This window comes from Erpetoichthys calabaricus, chromosome 10, assembly GCF_900747795.2.
Source record: "Erpetoichthys calabaricus chromosome 10, fErpCal1.3, whole genome shotgun sequence".
Classification (NCBI taxonomy): domain Eukaryota; kingdom Metazoa; phylum Chordata; class Cladistia; order Polypteriformes; family Polypteridae; genus Erpetoichthys; species Erpetoichthys calabaricus.
The window spans coordinates 156103958-156129185 of record NC_041403.2 but is presented as its reverse complement, the minus strand read 5'-3'; the positions used below and the strand labels follow the sequence as shown (position 1 = coordinate 156129185).

The 25228-nt window shown below is 35.4% G+C and overlaps 1 protein-coding gene across 1 annotated transcript in view; it reads right to left on the bottom strand.

Annotated features, from left to right (window-relative positions):
* lrrc40 (leucine rich repeat containing 40) overlaps nt 1–25228 on the bottom strand; it is a 41809-nt gene that overhangs the window by 8043 nt on the left and 8538 nt on the right. Inside the window, exons 2-11 of the mRNA XM_028812165.2 lie at nt 22922–23103; nt 22336–22409; nt 15580–15709; nt 13225–13348; nt 10927–11069; nt 9251–9423; nt 7701–7791; nt 3516–3561; nt 3328–3436; nt 532–639 (exon numbers count right to left, since the gene is read on the bottom strand). Coding sequence (XP_028667998.2) covers nt 532–639; nt 3328–3436; nt 3516–3561; nt 7701–7791; nt 9251–9423; nt 10927–11069; nt 13225–13348; nt 15580–15709; nt 22336–22409; nt 22922–23103 — 1180 coding nt within the window. The remainder of the gene's footprint in view (nt 1–531; nt 640–3327; nt 3437–3515; nt 3562–7700; nt 7792–9250; nt 9424–10926; nt 11070–13224; nt 13349–15579; nt 15710–22335; nt 22410–22921; nt 23104–25228) is intronic.

Below are 25228 nucleotides of genomic sequence, written 5' to 3'. Positions count from 1 at the left end.
GTGAAAATCATAGTGGTACCTTAGATTTGGTAACTGGTAATACCAACTTTCAAGGCAAAAACTTCATCTTGGCTCATTCTATCAAACTCTCTCAATTCACTAAATATGATGCTTGAACTGAATTAACAGCTTGTCTTAGGTTTGAACGTTACATTTCATTTATTTGTAGACATGGGTTTTGTTCAGTTTGGACATTTCTATACATTGTACTGCATTTTAACAGACTCTTATTAGGGATGGGGATAGACCACAAGGTGATACAATACCTGTTGGTGAAGAAGCATTCAGAAAATTAAACAAGCAGTATTTGAATACATGAAACCATGTTGTTAAGAAAGGCAGGCCAGAAACATTGGTCATGTCCTTTTGAGTTTCAAAAGTTGAAGATTTTTTCTAGTCTTAACATCAATATGAAACACCCACAGCCATCATTTCTGGAATTTCTGGAAGAATCCAAGGTATACAATTTTCTCACTTCATTAAAAGGCAAAAAACGCTATCTCTTATTTAGAATTGTTGAAAATTAAATACCTTGAAGGGATCTGTGTAAGTTGATTTTTACTGAAGTTTACGGTGGCTATCGGGTTTTCACCAGCTGCATCAAAAATGTCATCAGAAATAACTGCCTCTTGTTTCTCACTAAGAAAACCGGCAAAAAAAAGAAAGATGTCAGATATCAATAAGAAAACACTAATTGATTTTAGGAAAAAATGTTCTAACCAATTAGTATTTAATGAAGAGAAACACTGTACATAATTACATAGCAAGTTAGCAAAAGATTTAATCTGAATAGCAAAAAACATGTTTGTGTTGCAATTTCAAAACGAAAGATTTAAACTATATCAGTTTGCATGAGTAAATGTATTTATAAAAAAAAAATTTAAAATAAAAAAAAACAATAGCAAATTTAAAACCAATATTACATTTAATTTGTTTAAAACATGGCAGCTCCATTTTTTAAGAAGAAAAATGGGGCATGTGGATGTGCCCTTTGAACCAGTGGTGAACTCTGACCTTGTGTTCTGCATTGCACTTCATGGTGCCAGAATGGACTCCAGATATGAGCAACTATTTAATGGATAGATTGAAAAACTGAACATGTGTAAAGACTTTATAAAACTCAAGAATCATGTTTATAAACTCAAATTTAGTAAGAATAATTTAAGATAAAATTTGACAAAAATAATGTATTTATATGAAGTTTTTTCTTTTTATTTAAGTGATTTTTTTTTTTCAAAGAAAACTGTTAGTGATTATTTTATATTAATATAAAAAATTTCACTCTAAGGGTCAGGACAGTGTACTCCTCAAATTCCCAATGTAATGTTACTAAAAGGAATACTTATGTAGTAAAGATTACTAAATTGCAAAAGCATTCTTTCCTTTTCTGGCTTAAGGCATATCAAAGGAAAGTGCAGAAAATATACATTTACCTAACAAGCAAGGAAAAACAATTTTATTACAAGGTGCTCTGATAATTTCCATGACATATTTGAAGACAAAAGACAGGAGCATACAGAGTGATAAAAAACTGAGGTGGAAAATGAAGGAGAATATTCTGTGATTGCCACTTTCTATAGGTGAATTTGTGGTTATTAGTATGTTTTTTTCATTTCAGAATTACATTAACATGCTGAAAACTGAAAAGCCTTCAGAGATTGACTCTTGCCTAGTGATATACTAAGATTAGTTTCACTAATATGCCATAATGAACATGGCAGAAATCTGCCACAATTTAACATTTTTCAAGGATGACCCAAGTCTGGCCATCCTCCAACATTAATAACAGAAGAAAATGTCACCATAGAGTGAATAATAATGGAGAATCAAAAAGTGACAGTGCATCAGATAGCAGGGACTATGTATTAATTAACGAGTTAGCTTAATCAGCTCCTCATAAAAAAAAAAAAAAAATCATAACAAGTTAAAGCATCACCGTATTTGAAGTCAGAATTCTGGGCATCCCACATACACTATTTCCTGTTTCAAGGGATGTCTTGATTTAATGAATTTGGTTTTATAAATAGGCATATACTTGGATATATTCACTATTACCTTAAATAGAAACAGTGGAAACAATATGAGTATAGGAATTATCCAACATCAAAGAAATTTCAAGATCCAAACAAAAGCAGGAAAGAGCACAAGTATAGATTTTTTAACAAAGCTGATGGTTTAATCCATATTGATTACTTGCCTCAAAAAGGCCTACATAACCAATATAATACTGACTTGCTTTAGCGTTTGTAGGAATCAATCAGGGAATAGTAAAGAGAACTTTTCCATTAAATTGTCCTCCTCACATCACCTGGGTTTCAGAGGCTTCCCTGAGAAAGGACACAACCACCCTATTAACAAGATATGGTCCAGTGTGACTTTGTTCTCCACTTACTTCCATCTTCTTCTTCTTTCAGCTGTTCCCGAAAGTGGATCATCTTCTTCCATATCTTTCTGTCCTCTGCATCTTGTTTTGTTACACCCATCACCTGCATGTCCTTTCTCACCACATCCATAAACCTTCTCTTAGGCCTTCTTCTCTTTCTCTTGCCTGGCAGCTCTATCCTTAGCATCCTTCTCTCAATATACCCAGCATCTCTCCTATGCACTTGTCCAAGCCAACGCAATCTCTGACTTTGTCTCCCAACCATCCAACTTGAGCTGACCGTCTAAATGTACTCATTTCTAATCCTATCCATCCTCGTCACACCCAATGCAAATCTTAACATCTTTAACTATGCCACCTCCAGCTCTGTCTCCGGCTTTCTGGTCAGTGCCACCGTCTCCAACCCATGTAACATAGCTGGTCTCACTACCATCCTGTAGACATCACTCCTGACACTCTTCTCCATCCATTCCACCCTGCCTGTACTCTCTTTTTCTCTTCTCTTCCACAATCCCCATTACTCTGTACTGTTGATCCCAAGTATTTAAACTCATCCACCTTTACCAACTCTACTCCTTACATCCTCACCATTCCACTGACCTCCCTCTCATTTACACACATGTATTCTGTCTTGTTCCTACTGACCTTCATTCCTCTCCTTTCTAGAGCATATCTCCACCTCTCCGGGGCCTCCTCAACCTGCTCCCTACTATCGCTAATATCACAATGTCATAACATAATATCACAATGTCACCAGCAAAAAGTGTTACCTCCATGAGAGACGATAATCATGATTTACAACTAAGTACCAATGGCTTTCTTGACACCCGCAAAAAGTGAAATTTGGCTATAAGAAATATTACATACACTTCAAGAGTTTGCCTGTTACACTGATATAACCAGAACCAACTAAAAACCTCTAAGTACATAAAAATGAACAATACCTGTACTCCAAAGTCTTCAGCGTTTTTATAGCATGTATGTTGATCTTTCCTTGGCTTGGTAGAGTCATAGCTGACTCAGAAGAATTTGTTTCCTTATCCTCATTATTTACTACATAAAAAAAACACAAAACAAGTTTTTATTCACCAGAAACAAACATACAAAAATTCAAATAAGAAAAATATTTCACCTTGCACTCTGCTTCTCAAGTATTTCAAAAGTTCCTGAGTTCCTTTCTGAAAGAGAGATGGTTTATTTCAAAAAATTGTAGTTTGTAGTTATAACAGAATAATCATGAAAGACGATCTACTGATGGGTTGTAAAAACCATTAACATGAAATAATTAGAAACTGTAATTACAGATTTATCATTATTTACATTAGTAGAAGCAATAAAAAATTGTGTTTATTAAAAAAAAAAAAAAAAAAAAAAAAAAAAAACTTTTCAGTGTTAATAGATAGCTGAATCCAGAATATTCCCCGATTACCTCACTAACTGCAATCCTCCATCCACACATGTTCAAGGCTTTTTTTTGTAATGTAATTTAAGGTCAGACAGGCAGGGTTATACAGAAATAAAACAGACATATGACAGAAAACAACCCTGGATTGCATCTTGACTATCAAGGACATTACAAAAACAATTTAGAAATACCAACTAACCTAACTTGCAACACATTATTGGAACATTGGTGGAAAATGGATGTACCTTTAGGAAAACCCACATAGACACAAGGAGAAATGCAAACTACACTCAGACAGTCCTCTGTGAAGCATCAGGGCTAACCATGGACACCATCCTCATAGTAATGTATTTATTGCTTTGAATAATTAATTGCAGAATACTAAAATATCTGCAATTTACCACGTTAAGGACAATTTAAAAAATAAGTAAAAACTGAATATTCTTATATCTTTCACATTCAACTTCAATTGAAATCTGTTTCTTGTACTATGGTCCAAAGTCAAACACAGTGTGTGGGTTTATTTATTTTTTTAAATTTGTCTCCATAGAAAGGAAATAATGGTTAAATTTAAGTTATCACAAACTATAGCATTCTTTCATATTTCTGTGTAAACTATGTAACTGTATGTAGGTGGTAAGAATTACAAAATGAAAGAAAAGGGAAAGAAATGAACAAAACCATAAAATGGAGAGCCGTATTCAGGAACATTTGCTAGAGACAATCACCTTGACATGAATGAATCTTCAAAAGGATGGCATTATTTAAAAGTATGTAAACATTAGTAGTAAAAAATAAAGATATTATATTTAAAAATCATATGTGAAAACATTTTATCTTCAGCACACAACAAGCTTTCAAAAATACATTGTTTTTATTGTGAGTGACTAAAACATTTTTATAGCACATTTTCATACAAAGAACGTAACTCAAAAGCACTTTACAAAATGGCAAAGAAAAACTTTAAGACAAAACAATAAAAATAGGTAAGAACAATTATTAAATAACATACAGTTAAAGTGGAAGACTGAAGGTATTTGGCCCTTAATCTTCAAAACAGGAGCCAGATCACATAAAAAATTATCTTCTCTCTCTCTATCTACACATACACATACAATCAAAAGAGATGGACTCATTCACTCTCTCATCAATGCAAACACTATTTCCAATTTAGTTAAAAAGTGAAATTTGGCAGCATATTACATTTAGGGGAGAAACTGTCCTCTCTTAGCGAATATTGATATATCAATATTTTGGGGTTTGGTTAGGAAAAAGTAGGGAAACTCTTATAACATAAAAAACTAAATACAGCAAAATCTCAATATTTTGATTAGATTAAAAAATTTCCTACTTTATAGAAAAAAAAAAACTTGATAACTTTTATTTGTTAATAAAAAATGTATTTATTAATAATCTAAAGCAGGGGTGTCCAACTCCGGTCCTGGTGGGCCACAGTGTTTGCAGGTTTTTATTCTAACCCTTTTCCTAATCAGTGAGCAGTTTTCACTGCTAATTAACTCATTTTCCCTTCATTTTAATAGCCCTGTAATTAAGGATTCAGTCCTCTAAATTGATTCGTTTCTTCATTAAATGGCAGCCAAACAGATGACCAGTTAAACTGGGATTTCAAACTCCTGCAAATTTCACTCCAACCAGTTTCTTATGAGAAGCCAATTCTTGCTGTTAATTGAATATCATGACTTGTTGCTGCTCTCATTTGGCCACAGCAGACTGTTGATTTTCTGTTTTTTCTAAGACCACCATCAAGATGTTTTGGTGACCTGAGCAGACCAACATGACTGAGACCTTCACCTTTCTTTATTTTCAGGTTAGCTGGTCATGTGGCGGCTCGTTTTGTCTCTCTTTATTGTTTGGCTGCTCATTAAGGAAAAAGAAACAACTAAGGGGTCTGAGTCACGTCGATTAAAACGAAGGCAAAACAAGTTAATCAGCAGCAAAAACGGCTCACTAATTAAGAAGATGGTTATAATGACAACCTGCAGCCACTGCGGCCCACCAGGACTGGAGTTGGACACCACTGATCTAAAGTATGCTCTTTGCTGGACTGATAACAGAGCAAAAGTTATTTGACGGGCCATGCGAATAGCACCACCAACTACTGTGGTGTACAGGTGACTGAAGACAGGGCAGTGGACTAGACTGAGGGGGTGTTGGCTGGGGGGTCTGGAAGCACACACACAAAACACTGTGATGGCAAAGCTTAAGGAAGATGCAAAGCTCAATGGTTCAGAAGCGCAGTCTTTTGAGGTTGACTACTAATACTGTTAGATGCATACCAGCTATCATCTTGGTTATCCATTATACTCCATTTACCTCCAACCCCCCCGGTTGCAATGTTGGAAACAAGTAGCTCATAGATTGCAGCATCAAAATCATTCAATACCACAACATTGTTCTTAGATTGTTGTGCCTCTATTTCTAATGTGGAAGCTACAGAAATTTTGTCGCGATGCTCGAAGACACAGAACGCTCTTCACGTTAATACAATCAGTGAATCACATGGGGACTTGGACTTATATACCCACTTCAAGCACTGCTTTCTATATACAGTCACATCTGTGGTCTTTAAAACGGAGACTGGACACATCTGACCATAAACATGAAAAGAAATCCTGTACTTGAGTGACCAATGTAAAATGAAAACTGTAAACTAATAACACACTCAAATTTCACATTATTCCTACTAATTACCTGTTTCAATTCACAAGAAGACACGCTCCTGTAAAGTTTTGTTTTGTAATGACCAACAACAAAAGCCAGGTCATTAGGAAAGGTAGAAATTAATGTAATGCTGGCATGTTTTACTCATAAGCAGTTGTGTATAGCATGTTCAAGAGTAAGTAGTTTCAGTGACCCAATATTATTACTTATCTGACTGATGTCATTACCCAAAGTGACGAAGAACATCTGAGACACAACTGGTTACATTTCTGTTGCACTTCCAGTTAGAGCACAGGCAGGTAAAGTCTTGGTCATTGTCACCCAATATCAGTAGTGGGATTTGAAGTCCTAGATCCAAAGCCTTAACCTCTACACCACACTGCCTGTCTATTGGTTAAAAAAACAATAAAAAAACAAATACCCACCCACACACAAATATTGTACACAGAAACATCCTTACTTTGTTACATAGTACTTCTGATGCATATGATTAACAGATGGCACAGTAACGGAGGTCCATTGTATTGCATGTGTAAAAACACACTTGACATGGAGTGGCAAAGTACAAAATAAAGAGAAAACTCTTCTTGCTGACTGGGCTACCCCACCTCAAGGCACTCCAGGTAGTCTGTTTGGTGGGGTGACTGGTCCACTAACCTCCTCATGTACCACACAAAGAATTTCTCTTACATCTGCTACCCTTCTTTCCCCGATTTTCTGGTGAATCCTCTAATCGACACCTGAACCTTGTCCAACTTTACATACCAACTTCAAAGTTCGCTGAACTTTAACCAGAACCAGCCTGGGATGTACCATAATCAACTGCTAGGTTGTAAACAGAATATAGGGGACCGTGGTGGCACTTAAAGAGCTAGGGTTCTTGTATTACATTGCTCAATATTCGTACTGCATTCTCTTATCTGACTATGTCCCTGAAGTGGATGAACTCTGAAAGAAATACCTCAATGTGACAGTAACGCATAAATGCCCAACATGCATAATTCTTGCAATTTTTCCTAACAGCATCCACTACTGCCTGCACTTCTGGTCACTACCAAGATATACTCTACAATACTAAAACAAAAATCAACACTATTAAGACTATTTAGTACAAGTATCCATTACATTTTGGTGCATCACCAGTACCGAGAGAGCAAGATGCGCTCTCTTTAGAACAATGTCTCAATATTGTAAATAAGAATATCTTTGATTTGAGTTATTTGCACTTACAGTAAGAAGATCCCTACGAATGGTTCTCAAAGGATTGCCTTCTAGTGACAGAGTTTTCAGTTTAGGCAAATCCCCTAATCCATAAGGCAAACTGCAAAAAAATAAAAATAAAAATCACTCAGGGCTCAAAATGATCAAAGTCCACTTTTTAGAATTTTATATTTCCCGTATTTTTGATATAAAGACAATATACAATATCTCAGGAAATACTATTCCTAACTAAGAAAAAGAAAAAAAAGAAAATGTTGCTGTTCAGGCCCATTTCAAATGAAAGTGAAATAAATCATTCAGGTTATAGTTGTTAATTAACTTTCTGTTGAAAAGTTTCCTTTATCCTTCATTGTCTTCTAAATTATGACATCACCCTGGTAATAATACAAAAGGATTCAATATATTGTAAATGTATGGTAAAGCAGAGAAATGCAATATAAGGATTCCACAGAGTCTGAACACCTTTTGCCAGAAACCAGAGGAAAACCAAGTGCAAAATCAGCAGAAGTACTGGAGCAAATAATCAGCTGGTAGAAGGAAAAGAAATCAGGGTCATGTGTCAGGGAAAGAATGAGGGAGGGAGACAACCACCAAATATGACACAGAGTATTCAAGACCTGTTTAAATTGGCTCAGAAGTGCAAAAGTTTTCCAGGTTGTTTTCCCCCATACATCCCATAGGAATTTTGTTTGCTAAGCTTACCATTTCTATTTTACATTTTTGCATCCTCTTTTTTATTTGGGATGAGTAGGGCTATCATAAGAGCACTCTCACAAACAAAAGTCTAAACAAAATTGTAAAAACAGAAGAGGTTTATTGGTTTTGTATTGAATTATTCAGTTCCACAGTTTATTTTTGTATAGTGCTCTTCACTGAAAGGACACTCAAAGCGCTAAGCCATATACATGCCAATCAGTTCATGATAAAATATCAACAGTAAGAATGGAAGGTGTTTGTTAGATATAGTTGCTAACAAGTGTTAATTTTGAAATAAATACTACTCTATGCATTAGGCAAACCATTAGTTTAAAAGGAGAACAACCATGGGATCTGATGACATTTCTGAAGTGTGGGAGGATACTATTAGCTGTCAAAAGTAAAAAGTGCAAAACCATTGCTCTTAAGCATGTTCAAACACTGACACTTCATAACAAATTCCTTCATCACTTGAAAAGCTAAACGATTTATATAAAGTGGCAATCAAAAGAAGTTTTTACATTTCATTGCAATTAAATGTTGTTTAACAGTAGTTTTTATTTGTCTGTAATATTTATCAGTAGAAAAAGACTCTTCAAAGTATAAACTGGGCATTGCAAAGTGATCTAAATTAACTGCAAAATAAGGGGGCAAATATTTCTAATTGACACTGGATCTAATATAGTTTGACCAGATATTTGTATATAACAATTGAAAATGGATATTTGCTTTGCATAAATTATTACAAAGATGTTTAGACCTTTGCAGGTATTCTGGACTCAATAAAGTTGACACTTATAAAAGGTATTTATTTTGCCTTAAAGAAATTGTCAAAGAAATAGGCAGCCTGTTAAAACACCCACTTGCTTATGTCATTGTTGGTGAGATCCAGTCTCTCTAATCCTTGTAGAAGAGTGATTTCATCTGGAATGGACTTCAGTTTGTTATCCCTCAACTCTAACACACTAATGACACTTAAATGCTTTAAATGTTCTTCTCCCAGGAATTCAATTTGATTGTTGCCAACATAGAGCTCCTGTTAGAAATTGCAAGAGAAAAAGCTGAGTATCAATTCAACTGAAATTGGCATAGACTACTATTCTTCCTTAAATAATGATAGTCTTTTTTTTTTTACCTGAATACAATATGAACACAACTTGTGATAGAACCGAGCTGTTAGATTTGTGCTGCTCATTCAGAAAACAAAAATTAACTCAGATAACTTCAAATAATTTTAAATTATTTCCATATGGTCCTTTTTCCATTAAATTTGGGTAAGAAATAATCAATCCCCTTTTTTTTTTTTTTTTTTAAATAAAAGCAAGAAAATATTCTTTATCATGGTTGTGTTCAATTGGGTCAAAATATGTCTAATGCTACAGCAAGCAACTCTATTCTCAAGTAAACCTAAGAGCATTCTTATGTAGAAAATTATTAAATTATGGAGATTCCAGGACTATCAAAGAAATCCAATAATAATTCACCACTTAAATTTAGACGAAATAGCGTATTAGTCATGAGATCTCTCTCATTCAATAGCTTTCAGAATCCGTTCATAAAACCCTGTTCAACACAGCATCCGTCATTAAGAAAGCTAAACATTCACTATAGTAATTAAAAACAGAAGTAAATAGCTCAAATGTTTATATAATATAAACTCCAGCTGTAAACAGCAGGGCTATGTGATATCATGACATTTGTCTGGGCCCTGGGACTATAGGGCAATTCCCTATAAAGGCTAGGGGGAGGTGGGAAATAAAGGGAGACTACTCTGAAAGGGACAAAAAGCCCCTGAAATGTAGTTTTGCAATATTTATCTAAGCCTTGAAACAGTAAGTGGTGAGGCAGCCTGAAATATTTTTTTTTTTAGCAATCCTTACACAGTGTCTCCCCTCTTTTCATATACAGTATTAACATGTTAGTTAACTAAATTACTGGTTTAAATAAAGCAGATTGGTTATAGTACTAGGGTGTGATTACATCTTGCCTGAAGAAGGGGCCGGAGTTGCCTCTAATGCTTGCATATCGTAATATTTCTAGTTAGCCAATAAAAGGTATAATTTTGCTTAACTTCTCACTACGCAGATTGGTTAACAAGTTTTACTTTCCTATACCGAAAGTGTTTTTTATTTGAGTGTTATTTCATTTGATAAAAGTCACTTGAAATAATCATGGCATATAAAAAGACTTCTGCATATGTATGATTTAGTTCATGTGAATTTAAAAATTACCACCTACAAACAAAAGAAAAAATGTCTATCAAGGGAGAAAGCCTAACTAAACACTTTACATACTTCATCCCAGACTTATCTCTGTTTTAAAAATCTTGAGGAACACAAAATGTTGTATTGCAACAAACCTTCTTTAGAAGGCCCTATGGTTTTGCAGACTGTCTTGATGGACAGGCTGATAACTTTGTGGTTATGACAAGTCAGAAGTTAATAAAAATATAAATTAAGACAGACAAACTGCCAGGTATAATCATTTTAAGAAATTTAATTAAAAAATAAAAATGCATCTTAAAAACAAGGAATGATACCTTGAGCAGTTTACAGGAAGGAAGCTCCGGAAGGATACGTAGCTTGTTGTGCCTTAGATAAAGTTGCTCTAAAGATGCCATCTGTGCCACCTCTGGTGGAATGCTTACCAATTCATTATGTGTACAGTCCAATATTTTCAAATCTAAAACAAATATACATAAAATTATACATAGTGGGAACACCACTATTTTGGTTAACCTGCCGTCCTGTAATTGAATATGATAAAAACTGAATTAAAAAAAGCTATTTTCAGTGTTTTTGGTTAAAATTCTTCATAGGTCAGGTAGACTTATTAACTTGGGATGTTTTCTCCCCACAGAAGAAGACTCATTTTTACATAGATACAAGAATACAAGCTTAAGTATGACAACCCATGTTGCTTTCAGTACATAAACTCATGAGATTTCTACAAATAAGAAAAAACTCTAACAGCATATAGCATTAACAATACTAATTCAGAACTCATTAAGATCCCTACAGCTATGAGAATGCAAAATGTTTATGGCTCAGAAGAAAGAAAAACAAATAGTTTTTAAATCTGTTTCTCTTCAACGTATTAAGCCTATTTCTGGAGCTTGAGGGCAACAAACTTTTAAACAGAAGGTCACTATTTTCTGACAGAACTGAAATGGCCTTTTTTCTAACTTGTTTTTGGTACAGAAGAGTGCGCAAACCAATATTTGTACTGCTATAATTAACACTATTAGTCAGACAGTTTTTGTTCTTTATGCAGGGATTTCCAAACCAACTCATAAAAGCAAACATAGATTCATACACAAAAAAATGTCTACATACTGTAGTTGTGTCTATTCTAACACAGTTGAGTTTCCTTAGAATAAACAGCCATTTTTGTCTCTTCTTTCAGGAAGAATCTGTATTACAATGAAAGGTCAGCCCATTATCAATGACTGTCCCTAAATATTTTTAGTGCTCCACCAACACTACAGTCTGCTCTTTCACTATTGTTGAAAGAGGGGCAAGTGGGGTCTATCTAAAGCGTACAGTCAAATCATTACAGATATTTAGCTGGTAAAAAGATCAAACCATTAAACAAACTTGATAGTTCCATGGCTGTCCTCTACATCTTGTTAAACAGTGCTCCTCAAGTTCAGGCCTAGGGGCCCCTATTGTGGCTGGCTTGGTTGCAACCAATTTCAGTCATTTTACATTTGATCTCATTAGCTGCTCTCTTTCTTTCTCTTATTTTGCATTCAGAAAGTAGCATGAGATTAGAGTTTATAATATTGGTGATTTTGATGCATCTTTAAATGCTTCACTCCAATTTGTCATTTTCTTTTTCTAAAAATGCTTTTTAGTGGAGCGTACACTGTCAATTGATGACGAGGTGAGCAAACATTCCATTTTTGCATGGATACTGGAAGGCTAGTTCACTATCAGCCACTTGTTTAATAAATTAGTAAATAATAATATAAATAATAAAATGTTAAAAAATTACCAGATATTTAAAAGTACAAAGAAAGAATAGGTCTCCATCTAACACTCAAACATTTTTTGCTTCATTCTGTTAATAAGTATGTATATCTAGCTTATTCCATTTTATAAATTTTACCCTGCAAAGGACTGGCACCCTGTCTAGGGTTTGTTCCTGCCTTGCAACCTATGCTGGCTGGGTTTGCTCAAATGTGACCCTGATCTGGATTAAGTGGGTAAGAAAATGACATGACATTTGTAATTTCCTGATTAATACCAAATCAAAAAACAAAATAAAAATCAACCAGGAACTAACAGGTTGCTTAATTAAGGTTGCGATCAAATTGGTAAAGATAAAAATCTGCATCCACAGAGGACTCCCAGGAGTGAACCAGAGACCCATTGTTGTAAAAGACTCACACCAACAGATTCATCTCTAGATTTTAAGATATGCCATCTTTAAGTGAACTCCTGTAACCAATCAAACACAGTACTCCATTTTTATACTATATGATGCATCCAAAAAAAAAGTCTGATATTATACTTTTATCAGAGTTCATGATTTATGGTCATATCTTTCTAGGCTTCAATTTACTTGCTTGTTTTACCATTATAAGCAGATGCAAGGAATTAGAGGAGATACTGTGCAGTTATAAAACATCGTCTTTGCATAAATCCAGGTCATCTCTAAATTAATGTAGGAACATTCACACTACAGTTATGACATGGACTGACATGGATCCAAACAAGAATGTACAAATCGTTTTTATAGGGTCTCGAAATCACAGCAAAAGGCACACACACACAAAACCAACAACAAATAAGCCTCAGAATTGAAAATAAGTTTGAAACATCTAAAACCTTACTTTTAAGTGTTTTAATTCCAGATGGAAGTGTTTTTAGTTTATTGTTGGACAGATTAAGCTTCACTAGATTGCAGAGTTTACCCACAGTGTCTGGAATATCTTCAATTTGATTGTCTGAAAGGTCCTAAATAAACAACAACACAGTTAAAGACCACAATCTTTAAAACATAAATGTAAATCTCAGGTCTGAATTCTGACATAAACTTTATTAAATTCCAAAAACATGAGAATATGTTAAATATGAATGCAAAACATTTACATTAGGGTATAGAACTTACCTGAAATAAAAGAGAAAACGCGTATAATAATTTCAAAAACACTGCATACTTCTTATATATAAACATCTACGTGTGTGTGTGAGAGTGTGTGTGTGTCTGTCTGTCTGTCTGCCTGCCTGTGTCTGTCCGTCCATCCAGCCCGGAAGTGAGAGGCTACAGAAATGAAGCTCAAAAGAACCGGAAAGGTGGCCCCAAGTTAACGAGTCAGAAGAAGAAATAAGTGCGAGGCTACAGCATGAAGCTCAAAGAGCCGGCAAGGCGGGCCCAAGTTTACGAGTCGGAGACAAACTCGCTTACCCGTTAATAGACAAGGGGGTGAGCATGTCTGCAAAATGAAACTGTCAACTCTGTACAGTCATCCCTCACCTATCGCGGGGGTTACGTTCCAGAGCGCCCCGCGATAGGTGAAAATCCGCGAAGTAGCGACCTATATTTATTTTATTATTTATACATATTTTAAGGCTTTATAAACCCTTCCCACACTCTTATAAACCTTTCTCACTCTCTTGTTAACCTTTCCCACACTCTTATAAACACTTCCTATGCTCTTAAACACTTTCTACATTCTTAAACACTGCAGACCAACACTGCACACAGCGATCAGACGTCGATGTGTCTGCACTCGCTTTGTGAAGGGGGGCAGCTGAACTCACGCTGAGCAGAAATGGACTTTGTGCTGCTTCTGCCAAAATGCCTGCTAGTTGCTCTGTGCTTTCAGAAGGAGGAGGAGGAGTGGGGGTGTGTGAGGGCTGAACGCATGTTCGCTCAAACCCCCCTCCCCGGAGGTGCAGTACGCTCCTGCCACTTCGCATTGTCAAGGGGGTGGGGAGCTGAATGAACATAAGGAGAAGTGGACTTTGTGCTGGCTTTGTGCTGCTTGTCGCTCTGCGTGTCAATGATTTAAAAGCCTGTACAGCACCTATTTTCCTGTCTCACTGTCTTGTCTTGCGTGAAGTTAAAATGTTTTATAATAGTGAGATGTTACTCATATCCTTAGCCCGACATCCACATATCATATGTGTTAACAAAGTGTGTTTTATAAGTTTACATGTGTTTAAAGCATGTGGGATGGGTATTTTAAGGCTTAAACTATAAAAATGTTTCTTATATGGTCTTTCTATATCGTGGATTTTCTCCTGTTGCTGATGGGTCTGGAACATAACTTCCGCGATAGGCGGGCAATCACTTGTATTTAAAAACCCGCAAAGTCGTGAATCCGCGAAAAGTGAACCACGAAGTAGCGAGGGATTACTGTATTTCAATTTTATTTTTCCTGATGATTTCAATAATTTCAAGGAGCCCGGGCTTTTTACACCACGGGCTTACACAGCTAGTATTACATAACAAAGATGGGAATAAACTGTAGATAAGCATCTTTCAACATAAAAATCTCAAATCTCTTGTACCAGCATAAAGGTTAACTTTTACTGGAATTACAATTCACATTACTACATTTAGAATCAGTTTGAACTTTTAAGCTTTTAAAATTCGACTCTTTATATGGGAACGGTGGAACAATTACATTGTCATATTAATGTATTTCAATTAGGGATGGGTGTTTAGATTATACCAGAATGTTACTTGCAAGATTACTTAAATACTTCATATTTAATAAAAAAAAGTAGTCTGCCTTTGAAAAGTTTTACAATTGAAAATAGATAATGCCACAATGCCTGTAGGCTTCACATTTGTTACTTTGACAAGAATGGCCCTCTAATTCTTTTAAATGTACTTGATAATGGACGATGCTCAAAATACAGTGTTCAGAAAAATGGTATTCCTACTTGATTACATTCAGAAACACCACACAATTTCACAGTAAAGAATTTTATCACGTTACTTATTCTGGTTTACATGTTTTCTGCTGTAAATGGGAAACAAAAGATCAACTGCAAACTACCATCATGAAATCTTGTAGTTCTAGTCTTTTTACAGTTAAGGAATTTACCATACAGAAAGTGAATGATCCGAGGATAACTCAATATGATACCAGCAAGAAGTAGTAAATAAATACAGGAAAACTGATTAAATACAATTTAATTCACATAGATTTATATTTAAACATAAGCTAACTTACCAATTCATCCAAAAGGGTCAACTGACCTATTCCCTCTGGTATTCTTTTCAGTTCATTCTGTTGCAAGTGTAAGTTTCTTAGGTTCTTAAGATTCCAGAACTGTTCTGGTAATTCCTTCAGTTTGTTATGGCTGTGTTAAATCAAAATATTAAAGCTTTGAAAAATCATTATATATATTTTCAGGAAAATATATGGTAGAATGATTATTGCTTGAACTAATTATATCAAGAATGATGTCACTCATGAAAGGGGCATAGTATAATATACAGGAGTAATTTCCATAGTCTAAAACAGGGGTGTCAAGCCTGGAGGCCCGCAGTGGCTGCAGGTTTTCATTCTAACCCTTTTCCTAATCAGTGCCCAGTTTTCACTGCTAATTAACTTCCTTTCCCTTCATTTTAATAGCCTTGTTTTTAAGGATTCAGTCCTCTGAATTGATTCTTTTTTTCATTAAATGACAGCCAAACAGAAATGAGATGTGAAACGAGCCAACAGATGACCAGCTAAATTGTGATTTCAAACTCCAACCAATTTCACTCCAACCAATCTCTTAATGAAAATCTGATTCCTGCTGTTAATTAAACCCGTTATTTAATTCCATAGTTTGTTGTTGCTCTCATTCTGCCACAGCAGACATTTCCAAAACTGTTGATTTTTCTGTTTTTTTTCTAAGAATGCCATCAAAATGTTTTGGTGACCTGAGAAATCAACCTTACTGAGGCCTTCACTTTCTTTATTTTCAGATATAGTGCAATGAGCACAGGTTAGCTGGTTATGCGGCGGCTCGTTTTGTGTCTCGTTATTGTTTGGCTGCTAATTAAGGAAAGAGAGACAACTAAGGGGCCTGAGTCAAGTTAACTAAAACTAAAGAAAAAAGTTAATTAGCAGCAAAAACTGGTCACTAATGAAGAAAATGGTTAGAATGAAAACCTGCAGCCACTGCAGCCCTCCAGGACTGGAGTTCGACACCCGCGGTCTAGATGACACCTCATTAGCCAACGACACCAGAAGGGTCAGTAACATTTGAGGGCAACTATACATTAAACAGATAAACAATTCAATAATATCTGCTTCTTAGTCTGAAAAAACTAAGGATGTCAAATTGAAAGTGATTATTTAATGTATTACTTTAATACACCTAAAATGCCCTTTTTTTAATTAAAATTTCTTTCACAGGACCCGATTTTGTATTATTACTTAACCAGCCAAAGCAGTGTGTCTCAATATAAGATTAAAGCTTGGCATAAACATTTTGCTACAGAGAAAGTCATTAAAGCTGATTAGTGCTCTACACCTTTTACAGCTACGATTGTAAGGCCAAATACAACACCATCTCCATCAACCAGTAGGTCAGATCACAGAAAGGACTTGTGAGGATGAGGTCAATCTTACAAAATGCTGCACAGTCAACAATCTCACACTGAACCTCAGCAAAATTAAGCATCTGAATGATTATTGCAGAAAACTGAAATAGTTATGACCTGTTCAGATAAATGGAACCAAGGCAGAAAGGGCCAGAAACTTCAAATTTCTTGGCATCTATATTACCTAGGATCTCATATGGTTTAAGCAATTTGTGTAAGACAGCGGAAGAAAGCTATCTCCCCCACATTGTCAACTATTATAGATACACTAAACAAAACATACTAACAGCTTACTTATGTGTGTAATACAGCTTTGCTGTCAGCAGTACAGCATTTAAGCATACACCAGGTAGAGAAAAACCACCCAGTCCATCCTGGAGATTGCTCTTCCAACCAATCTCATCATTTCTTACAAAACATGCTAGAAATTAAGCCCTAAGCATTTCCAAATAAGCTACACACTCCAGATATAGAATTTTAACCCTCATCAAGAGCCACAGGATCACTAGAAAGAGTTGAAAGAGAAACCATGGCATCTACACGTGATTCTCCTTCTTAGCTCTGAGACCACTGATCCAAAGAAAGAGCCCTGTCTGACTACATCTACTTGTTGTATAATATCAGCCACAGCTACCTTTAAAAATCCACTCTGGAACGAAAAGGTGCCATGTAATATTGTCCATAAGAGCCTGAAAAAAAATTCCATTTATAAATATCTTCACTGATTTTTTTTCCTTTTAAACTCATAACTATTAAATGGCACTTAGCAATTGTAACCCAAACATTTTAGATTTTTCATTAATACTTCTGTTGCATTCTACCACAGTGATTTTTAATCCCAGTCCTGGGGACCACTTTGGCTACAGGATTTTATTCCAACTGGTTTCGCAACCAGCGAATTACAATCATTTTACCTCAAATTGATCGTTTAAATAGCCAGTCTTTTATTCCCCTTCCCTTACTTTGCATTTAAATAAAAAGAGAGTGTGTGCATCTCTGTCCTACTAATTTGCTCTTCTATGTAATTTGCTCCCCTACTTGTATCCTAGTGCAACACTAAGGAATGGAGAAGACGCCAGGGAAAATGAAAAAGAATGATGACAGGCTAGTCCAGAAATTTCAAAACTGAATATGCAAACTATTCCTTGGTTTGCAAGTGTAATTTGTTCTGGAAACGTGCTTGTAATCCAAAGTACTCGTATATCAAAGTGAATTTCCCCATAAGAAATAATGGAAACTCAGATGATTCATTATACAGCCCAAAACTATTCATATAAAAATGATTAATACAAAATATAAAGTAAAAATACATCAAACAAATTAACTGGCACTTTACCTTTGAAAAGAATTGTGGCTGGTGTGAGGGAGACGAGAAGAGGAGGGTTATTGTGTAAGATGACTTTCACTCTAACTAGCGGAATCATTGCTATCTGTTGGCTCACTGGAATTTTTTTAATTTTTTGGCGACTTTAACAAGGTACCTCTCTAATGACAGTTGCTTTTGCCTGAAGAGTCACTACACTTGGACGCAAAATAATAAAATGCTTTACGCACTGAAAGGTTTCTAAACTCTTTTGGGATTGCCCCCAACAGGATGACACGCGGAAGAGCGTGGCTCCCAGCGATGTAGCAGTTCGCAGCAAAAGAAAACCTGAAAAGATTGCGGACATGCTATAAGCGTCTGCCGTTGATGGGTGATATAAGGAACATTATAAATACAGGGCACAGGATTACTTGGCCACTAACCTGGTCATGACCCTGCCTTACTGCTTTGTTCTTGTGTGAGTAGAGTGGTAGATCACGCTACGATAAATAAGCGTTCCTGTTTCAAACTGAATAAAGCTGGTTTGCTAAAGTACTGAGACTCAGCCTCGTGTTTTTGGGTGCAAGACAGGGACACACACGTTACAACACACACACAAGTAGCTATAGTAAACAGTATACGCTCATACGGATGTTGGCTATACGAGTGTTGCACACCAACTGAGAATGAGCATGGGAGATGATTACCCACAATCCCCATGTAACAATCAGCAGACAAAGCGTATACATACTACTTGTATTGCAAGACCTCGTTCGTTTATCAAGTTAAAATTTATTAAAAATTTCAGCTCGTCTTGCAAAACACTCGCTGACCAAGTTACTTGCAATCCAAGGTTTTACTGTATGTTATATTAGATTGGAATGTCGCAATCATTTGTGTGTGTTACATAGAGAGTGTTTCTTAGTCTTTAAGATTTAACATTATCATGATCATCTTCATCCTGCTTTAGCAAGTGTTCTGGTTACTTAAGGCATTCTTACTAGTGGCACTGTCAGTGGGTCTAATGCTGAAGTAGAAGCAGCCTTACAACATTCTATGTTATTTGCCCTTGTTTCTATTCTCCTTATTACTAGGATAACTATTAAGGGAGCAAACACCACCGAAAAAGGTGAATACATAGGAAAACAAAAACTTAAAAAGGTTCCCACAATTGGGATTAGAAACCACCACACTACAATATTGAAAATGTAACTGGAGTATTTGCCAAAATCAACCTTACAAAAAGATGTTTATTTTGTATTCATGGTTTATTTGCACATATAATGTTGTTTTACACTTTATTGCCTGTTTGTTGATGGATGGATACACCTAATAGGATGATTCTCACTTTAAGACTAAAGTTAAAACCTATATTATTCTGAAAATCAGTAGTGTGTGTCATAAGCAAAAGGCATAAATACAAAGGACTTCTGACTTTGAGCAGTGAGAACAAATAGTTAAAGTAAATGTATTATTGGAAAAAAATAAATAAGGCATTGACTATAATAAAATTTAAAAATGAAGTTCAGTTTGAAGAGTGTTACATTCAAAATATACGAGTACATAAATACCAGATTCTTAACATGCCCAATTATGAAAATAAACTACTTTGCTAAAGCGGACTTTGAGTAGACAAGTCTGTTAAACATTTCCTTTAACAGATAGCAGGATGTGAACTGATGAAAGAACACCAAAAAAAGCTGAGGTTGAAGCTTTTTGCAATTGCACCAGTACAGTGGAACCTCGGTTCATGAACGTCTCGGTACACGTACAAATCGGTTTACGACCAAAAAGTTCTTCAAACTTTTGCCTCGGTTCATGACCACACACTCGGTATATGAACAAGCCAGTTTCCCTTTCGGTTTGTACATGTTCAGTCTCTCCCTGTGCGTTTCCTGTGCAGCGAGCAAGAGAGAGAGAGCGCCACACACACACACATACACACACACACAGGCAGCAAAAGAAAGAGCACACACACAGGCAGCACAAGAGAGAGACAGACGCACACACACAGGCAGCGCGAGAGAGAGGGGGCTGGACGCATAGCATAGGTAGGAAGGCAGTTAAAGAATGCACTGGGCTTGATTTTGTTTTCACTTCTGTTTACAGCGATTGGTTCGTAGCGTGCATTGTTGCAATGTTACTTTTCTTGGTGGTTTATTAAATTACGGATCTTTCCAAATGTTCATTTTTTTCCCTGTGCTTAAAACTCATTTAAAAAAAAAAGTGTTTTTAGCCAGTGGTTGGTAGCACTATAGCGCAAACTATTGCAGTGTTAGTTTTCTCTGTTGTTCAAGGTTTTCTCAGTGTTATTCAATGTTTTTACATTTAGTTTACTATTACAATGTGCATTCTATGGTTTAATTAACTATGTTTGTGCTTAAAAACTTAAAAAAAATATATATTTACATACAGTTCGTATGGTCTGGAACGGATTAATTGTATTTACATACAATCCTATGGGGGAAATTGCTTTGGTTTACGACCAGAGTTTTGGAATGAATTATGGTTGTGAACCGAGGTTCCACTGTACATCTATAAGCTATCACAATGTCTTAATTTCAGAATGGAAATTTAAATAGCTCATTTCCTTTATTCCCCCCTCCTCCTACACAAAAATTCGCAATAAATATTTAAATACCAGTAATGGTGAACTGCACAATAACATGCAGTGAATACACTTGACTTGATCATTCACAGTTTTCATCCTCTTTCTATGTACGTTTATCATTCATTTGCTTAGAGGTTGATGCGCTTGCTGCTTCCTGAGCAGCTCTTCTTTTTTCCACACTTGCGGCCTGCTTCTTCTCTTCTTTTGTCTGCACCTTTTCACGTTAAAACTGATTAAGTCAGTGTTGGTGTTGCAATTACTTAGTACATTTTCCTTATTTTTTTACTTAAGCTGGCACATAAGTCTTCAATCTGCTTCAAGAATGATTTAAGATATGAAGAGGTAGGGGAAGTGACAGTGAAGGTGGTAGGGATGAGAGGTGTATCATCATCACGAACGTGGATAGTAGACATCGTGTAGTATATGTGTACCAAATTTCAGGTCAATTGGTCAAACGGTTTGCGAGCTACAGGATGATTTAAAATCCTGGACAGACAAATGAACAGCCACGGTAGCGTATTATATAAGAAGATGACAGAGGTGTAATGCTCCTATAATCAGGCAAGGAATGTGCATCATAGCAATTCCATTGTAAAGGAATAAAATATTTTTATTTCAAAGAGAAAAAAAATACTCAAAGTATACCTTGCTCTTAAAATCAAGCCTACCTCATATTAAAGCAAAATATTAGTTTTTCAAGCACTCTTCGGTGCCTTCAGTCCACTACGTCCCTTTGTTTAACCACTGCTGTGTTCCTCAGCCACTAGGGAATAAACTTAGTTGTAAAAGGTGCAACAGGCATTGTTCCTTCTTTCTGTTTTATACAAACAGTGTTTTGGATCTTTTACAAAGACCTTTTCCATGTTATGTGACAGAAGTAGATGTGTGGTATTTTGGCTGAATTGACATTACTGAGGGATCCTCATCTTATGGATTTACTGTGTCCCTCTTGGGCATGTCCTTTAACTTCTGGTGTCTTAACCTGGGGTTGGGGAAAAGAACAAAAAACAAAAACAAAACAAACAACATCACCGACACATGACATAACAGCTGGGAGCAAAGGGGAAGACAATGAAAAGGATGAGCAACTCTTCATGCTACAGAGCATATTATTTTTAAAGGGACCCTGTGGACTAAACGGACCAAAGAATGTGATAACAAAACTAATATTTTGCTGTAATAAGAGGCAGGCTTGATTTAAGAGTGAGGCAGACATTTGTATTTTCCGTTTTCCTTTAGAAATTAAACCACTTTATTTTACAATGGAATAGTTATGGTACACGTTCTATGCCTGGACAGTGTTTCAGTCAGTCTCGATCAAACTTAAGTATGTCTATGTGGCTTTTCATTTAGGAGTGAAAAAAAAATGTTACATTACCATATTGAAACAGAGACCTGTGACAGATCTACTAGTTTAAAAAAAAAGTTACCACAAAGCTGGCAAAAAATAAATGTATTTCAAAAAAATTAAAACATACCTGATATTAAGCTTCTGTAGATTTTCAAGCAGCCCAATAGACTGAGGTAAGGAGACAAGTTCATTATCATGAACCTTAATCGACAAAAATATACTTAACTTAGACACTGATTTCTTTTATTATTAAGCAGAATTCATGAAATATACATTACAATGTTCTCACTTATTTTAACTTAGAATAAGTTCACAATGTTCTACCAAACAAAAAGAGGATTTTTCATTATTAGTTAATGTTGCATAAAATTTAGAATTCAAAACGTCTGATACTAGAAGTAGATTGTTGTATTGATATACTGTGTAATGGTGAGTGTTTAATGATATGTTTGTACTTTTGAGTTTATTGCATGTAATTCTGCATTTTACTTTAACTATAGTGTATTAGTAAAATGCTAGGCATATTAGACGTGTGCTTGCTTCACAAGAAAAAAATCAAGTTTAACTGATTAGCATAACAAATTACAATCATAATAGATCACAAAAACACTTAAAAATGAAGGCTAACAGAAAACTTCCTACGAAAATATCTGGCTATGCCTCCCCAAAAAGTCACCTACATATTTTACAGAAATACAATTAATTCTACGTACATGCAAAACAGTCAAAGCAGGATGAAGCTGAATATCTTCTGAAAGGGACTGCAGCTTGTTGGATGCAAGAATCAGCTTTGTCAGATCAGTCTGGTCCCACCACCGATCATCCGAGCTAAAGGAGGCATTGCTACGGGATTCTTCAGGAGTGTCAATATTCATTCGCCAAACAGTCGGAGGAACTGCAGGAAACAGGTGACAAATTTATTTACAGGTGTCAAATTAAACTTTACATATCAGCACATTTATGGCACTTGTTTGACCTTTAGTACAGTTGAAGTCACTTAGGGTGAATTCTTTAAAACTCACTTTATAACCCCTCTACAGATTTTATACTAGCAAATAAAATGCTAGAAATTTGGCATATCATTTAAGACATCTATTTTGTGCAGGGCAAAGGTAATTTTTTCCAACAATGTTCACAGACCTCAGAGTATTCCAGTGGGTTACAAGTTTCCATATGCTTTGTTGATATTTGGCAACATTGCCTTTAAATTGTTTAACTTGAGCCAAACATTTTGGGTCGCCTTCCATGAACTTCTTACAATACATTGATGGAATTTTGGCCCATTCCTCCAGACAGAACTGGTGTAACTGGGACAGGTTCGTAGGCCTCCTTGCTTGCACACACTTCTGATTTCAACTGTACATTTTGCAGCACTTCTGGAAACTGAGATTGATCAAGATTAAATTGTATTTCTAATAAATAAATAAGATTTGTCCACTAACTTTTCAAAGACTAATAGAAACACTGCAATGATATGAACCCTGTCAGTATTCAATGTACTTAAACAAATATAGCAAAAACTAAAATAAATATTTTGATAAAGTTCCAGTATAAACCACACAATCTCACTTTCATCCAAGTTAAATACTCCTTTCCTAAGCATCTAAATGTTGGTATTCCAGACACACACACACAAATATAAATTACACTATTTATCGAAGGTTTAGTTGTAACATTTAGCTTGGATCCCCTTGCCATTATAGAATGTCACTTTGTTTCCCCAATTGAGAAGGAAATATTGCTGCTCAAAGTGGTGGATTGGCATATGGTGTGAATGGAGTCCCAAAAAATTCAAATTGTTGAATTAACACCCATTTTAGGCTTAACAGCCAACATTTTTCTCTCTCTCTCTCATATACATATTAGTGCTGGACGGTATGACCAAAATTCTGTATCACTGTATTTTTCAAAATTATACCGGCTTCACGGTATTGGACGGTATTTTTTCCCATGCATGAGTGGATGTTAACCACATTTTCCACTGCAATTACTGGCTAAGAATAACCTATTCCATTGTCATTAGAATTGTACATTGTACAAAAAAACACTTTAATGTGCACACAAGTATTATTACAGGTTTGCATGGCCCCATAAAGTGATAGTTTTCAAGGGGTTGGCACTAAGGAAGAGAAGGAATCACACTGCATGACAGATGCAGTCAAAATATAGAACCTTTTTATTGAACAATGTTTGCAAACAACTTAAACTAAAATTTTGACAACATATTTTCAACAATCCAAAGAGGCATTTAGACTTAGTAAAATATCCAGAGGTGCTTGTCAAAAGTTGTATTGCACTGAACATGTCTTAGAAAAGGAATAAATAGTAAATATTGTTTGTAAACCAACTACACTTTGTTAATGTTAACAATCTCTGTCCACTGACATGTTAAAGTGACTTTTTAAACAACTTTACCATCATTAAACTGCATAATATTTAAACTAATAAACAATAAAAATAAAATAAATAATAGTGCAACTTCCAGTAATAATACTATTACTTCCAAGACTTCAAGCCCAGGTGCATTACACAGTATTCACCAAATTAAAATAAAATAAAACAAGTGCAACTTGGTGATGACATCTTTACCAACTGAACCATCATTAATGCAAACAGCTTGAAGCAAGGTCCATATTAATGCAAAGCTATATACATAAATAATAAAACTGCAACTTGCATTTATAATGCTATTTGTGGTATAGTCCTATGGAAGCGTATTAGGGCCATGGTGAAGAAAAAAAAAAATACGGACACAGTGAAGAAAAAAAATAAAAAACTATATGTCGAGATTAGTCGACATTTCCACTTTATTCTCGTAGTTTATTTTGTCATTAAACTAGAATGACATAAACTAAACTTCATCCTAAAATCAACGTTTAATTCACTAGATTTTCTGAAACCCCGTAATAAGTTATGTAGCACATTAAATGCTTTGTGTTAAATGTTCCCCGACCCAGTTGTTAATTGCTACACTCTTCTTAAACGGACTTCCTCTTGCACTAAGAGGCAGCGATCGTCAC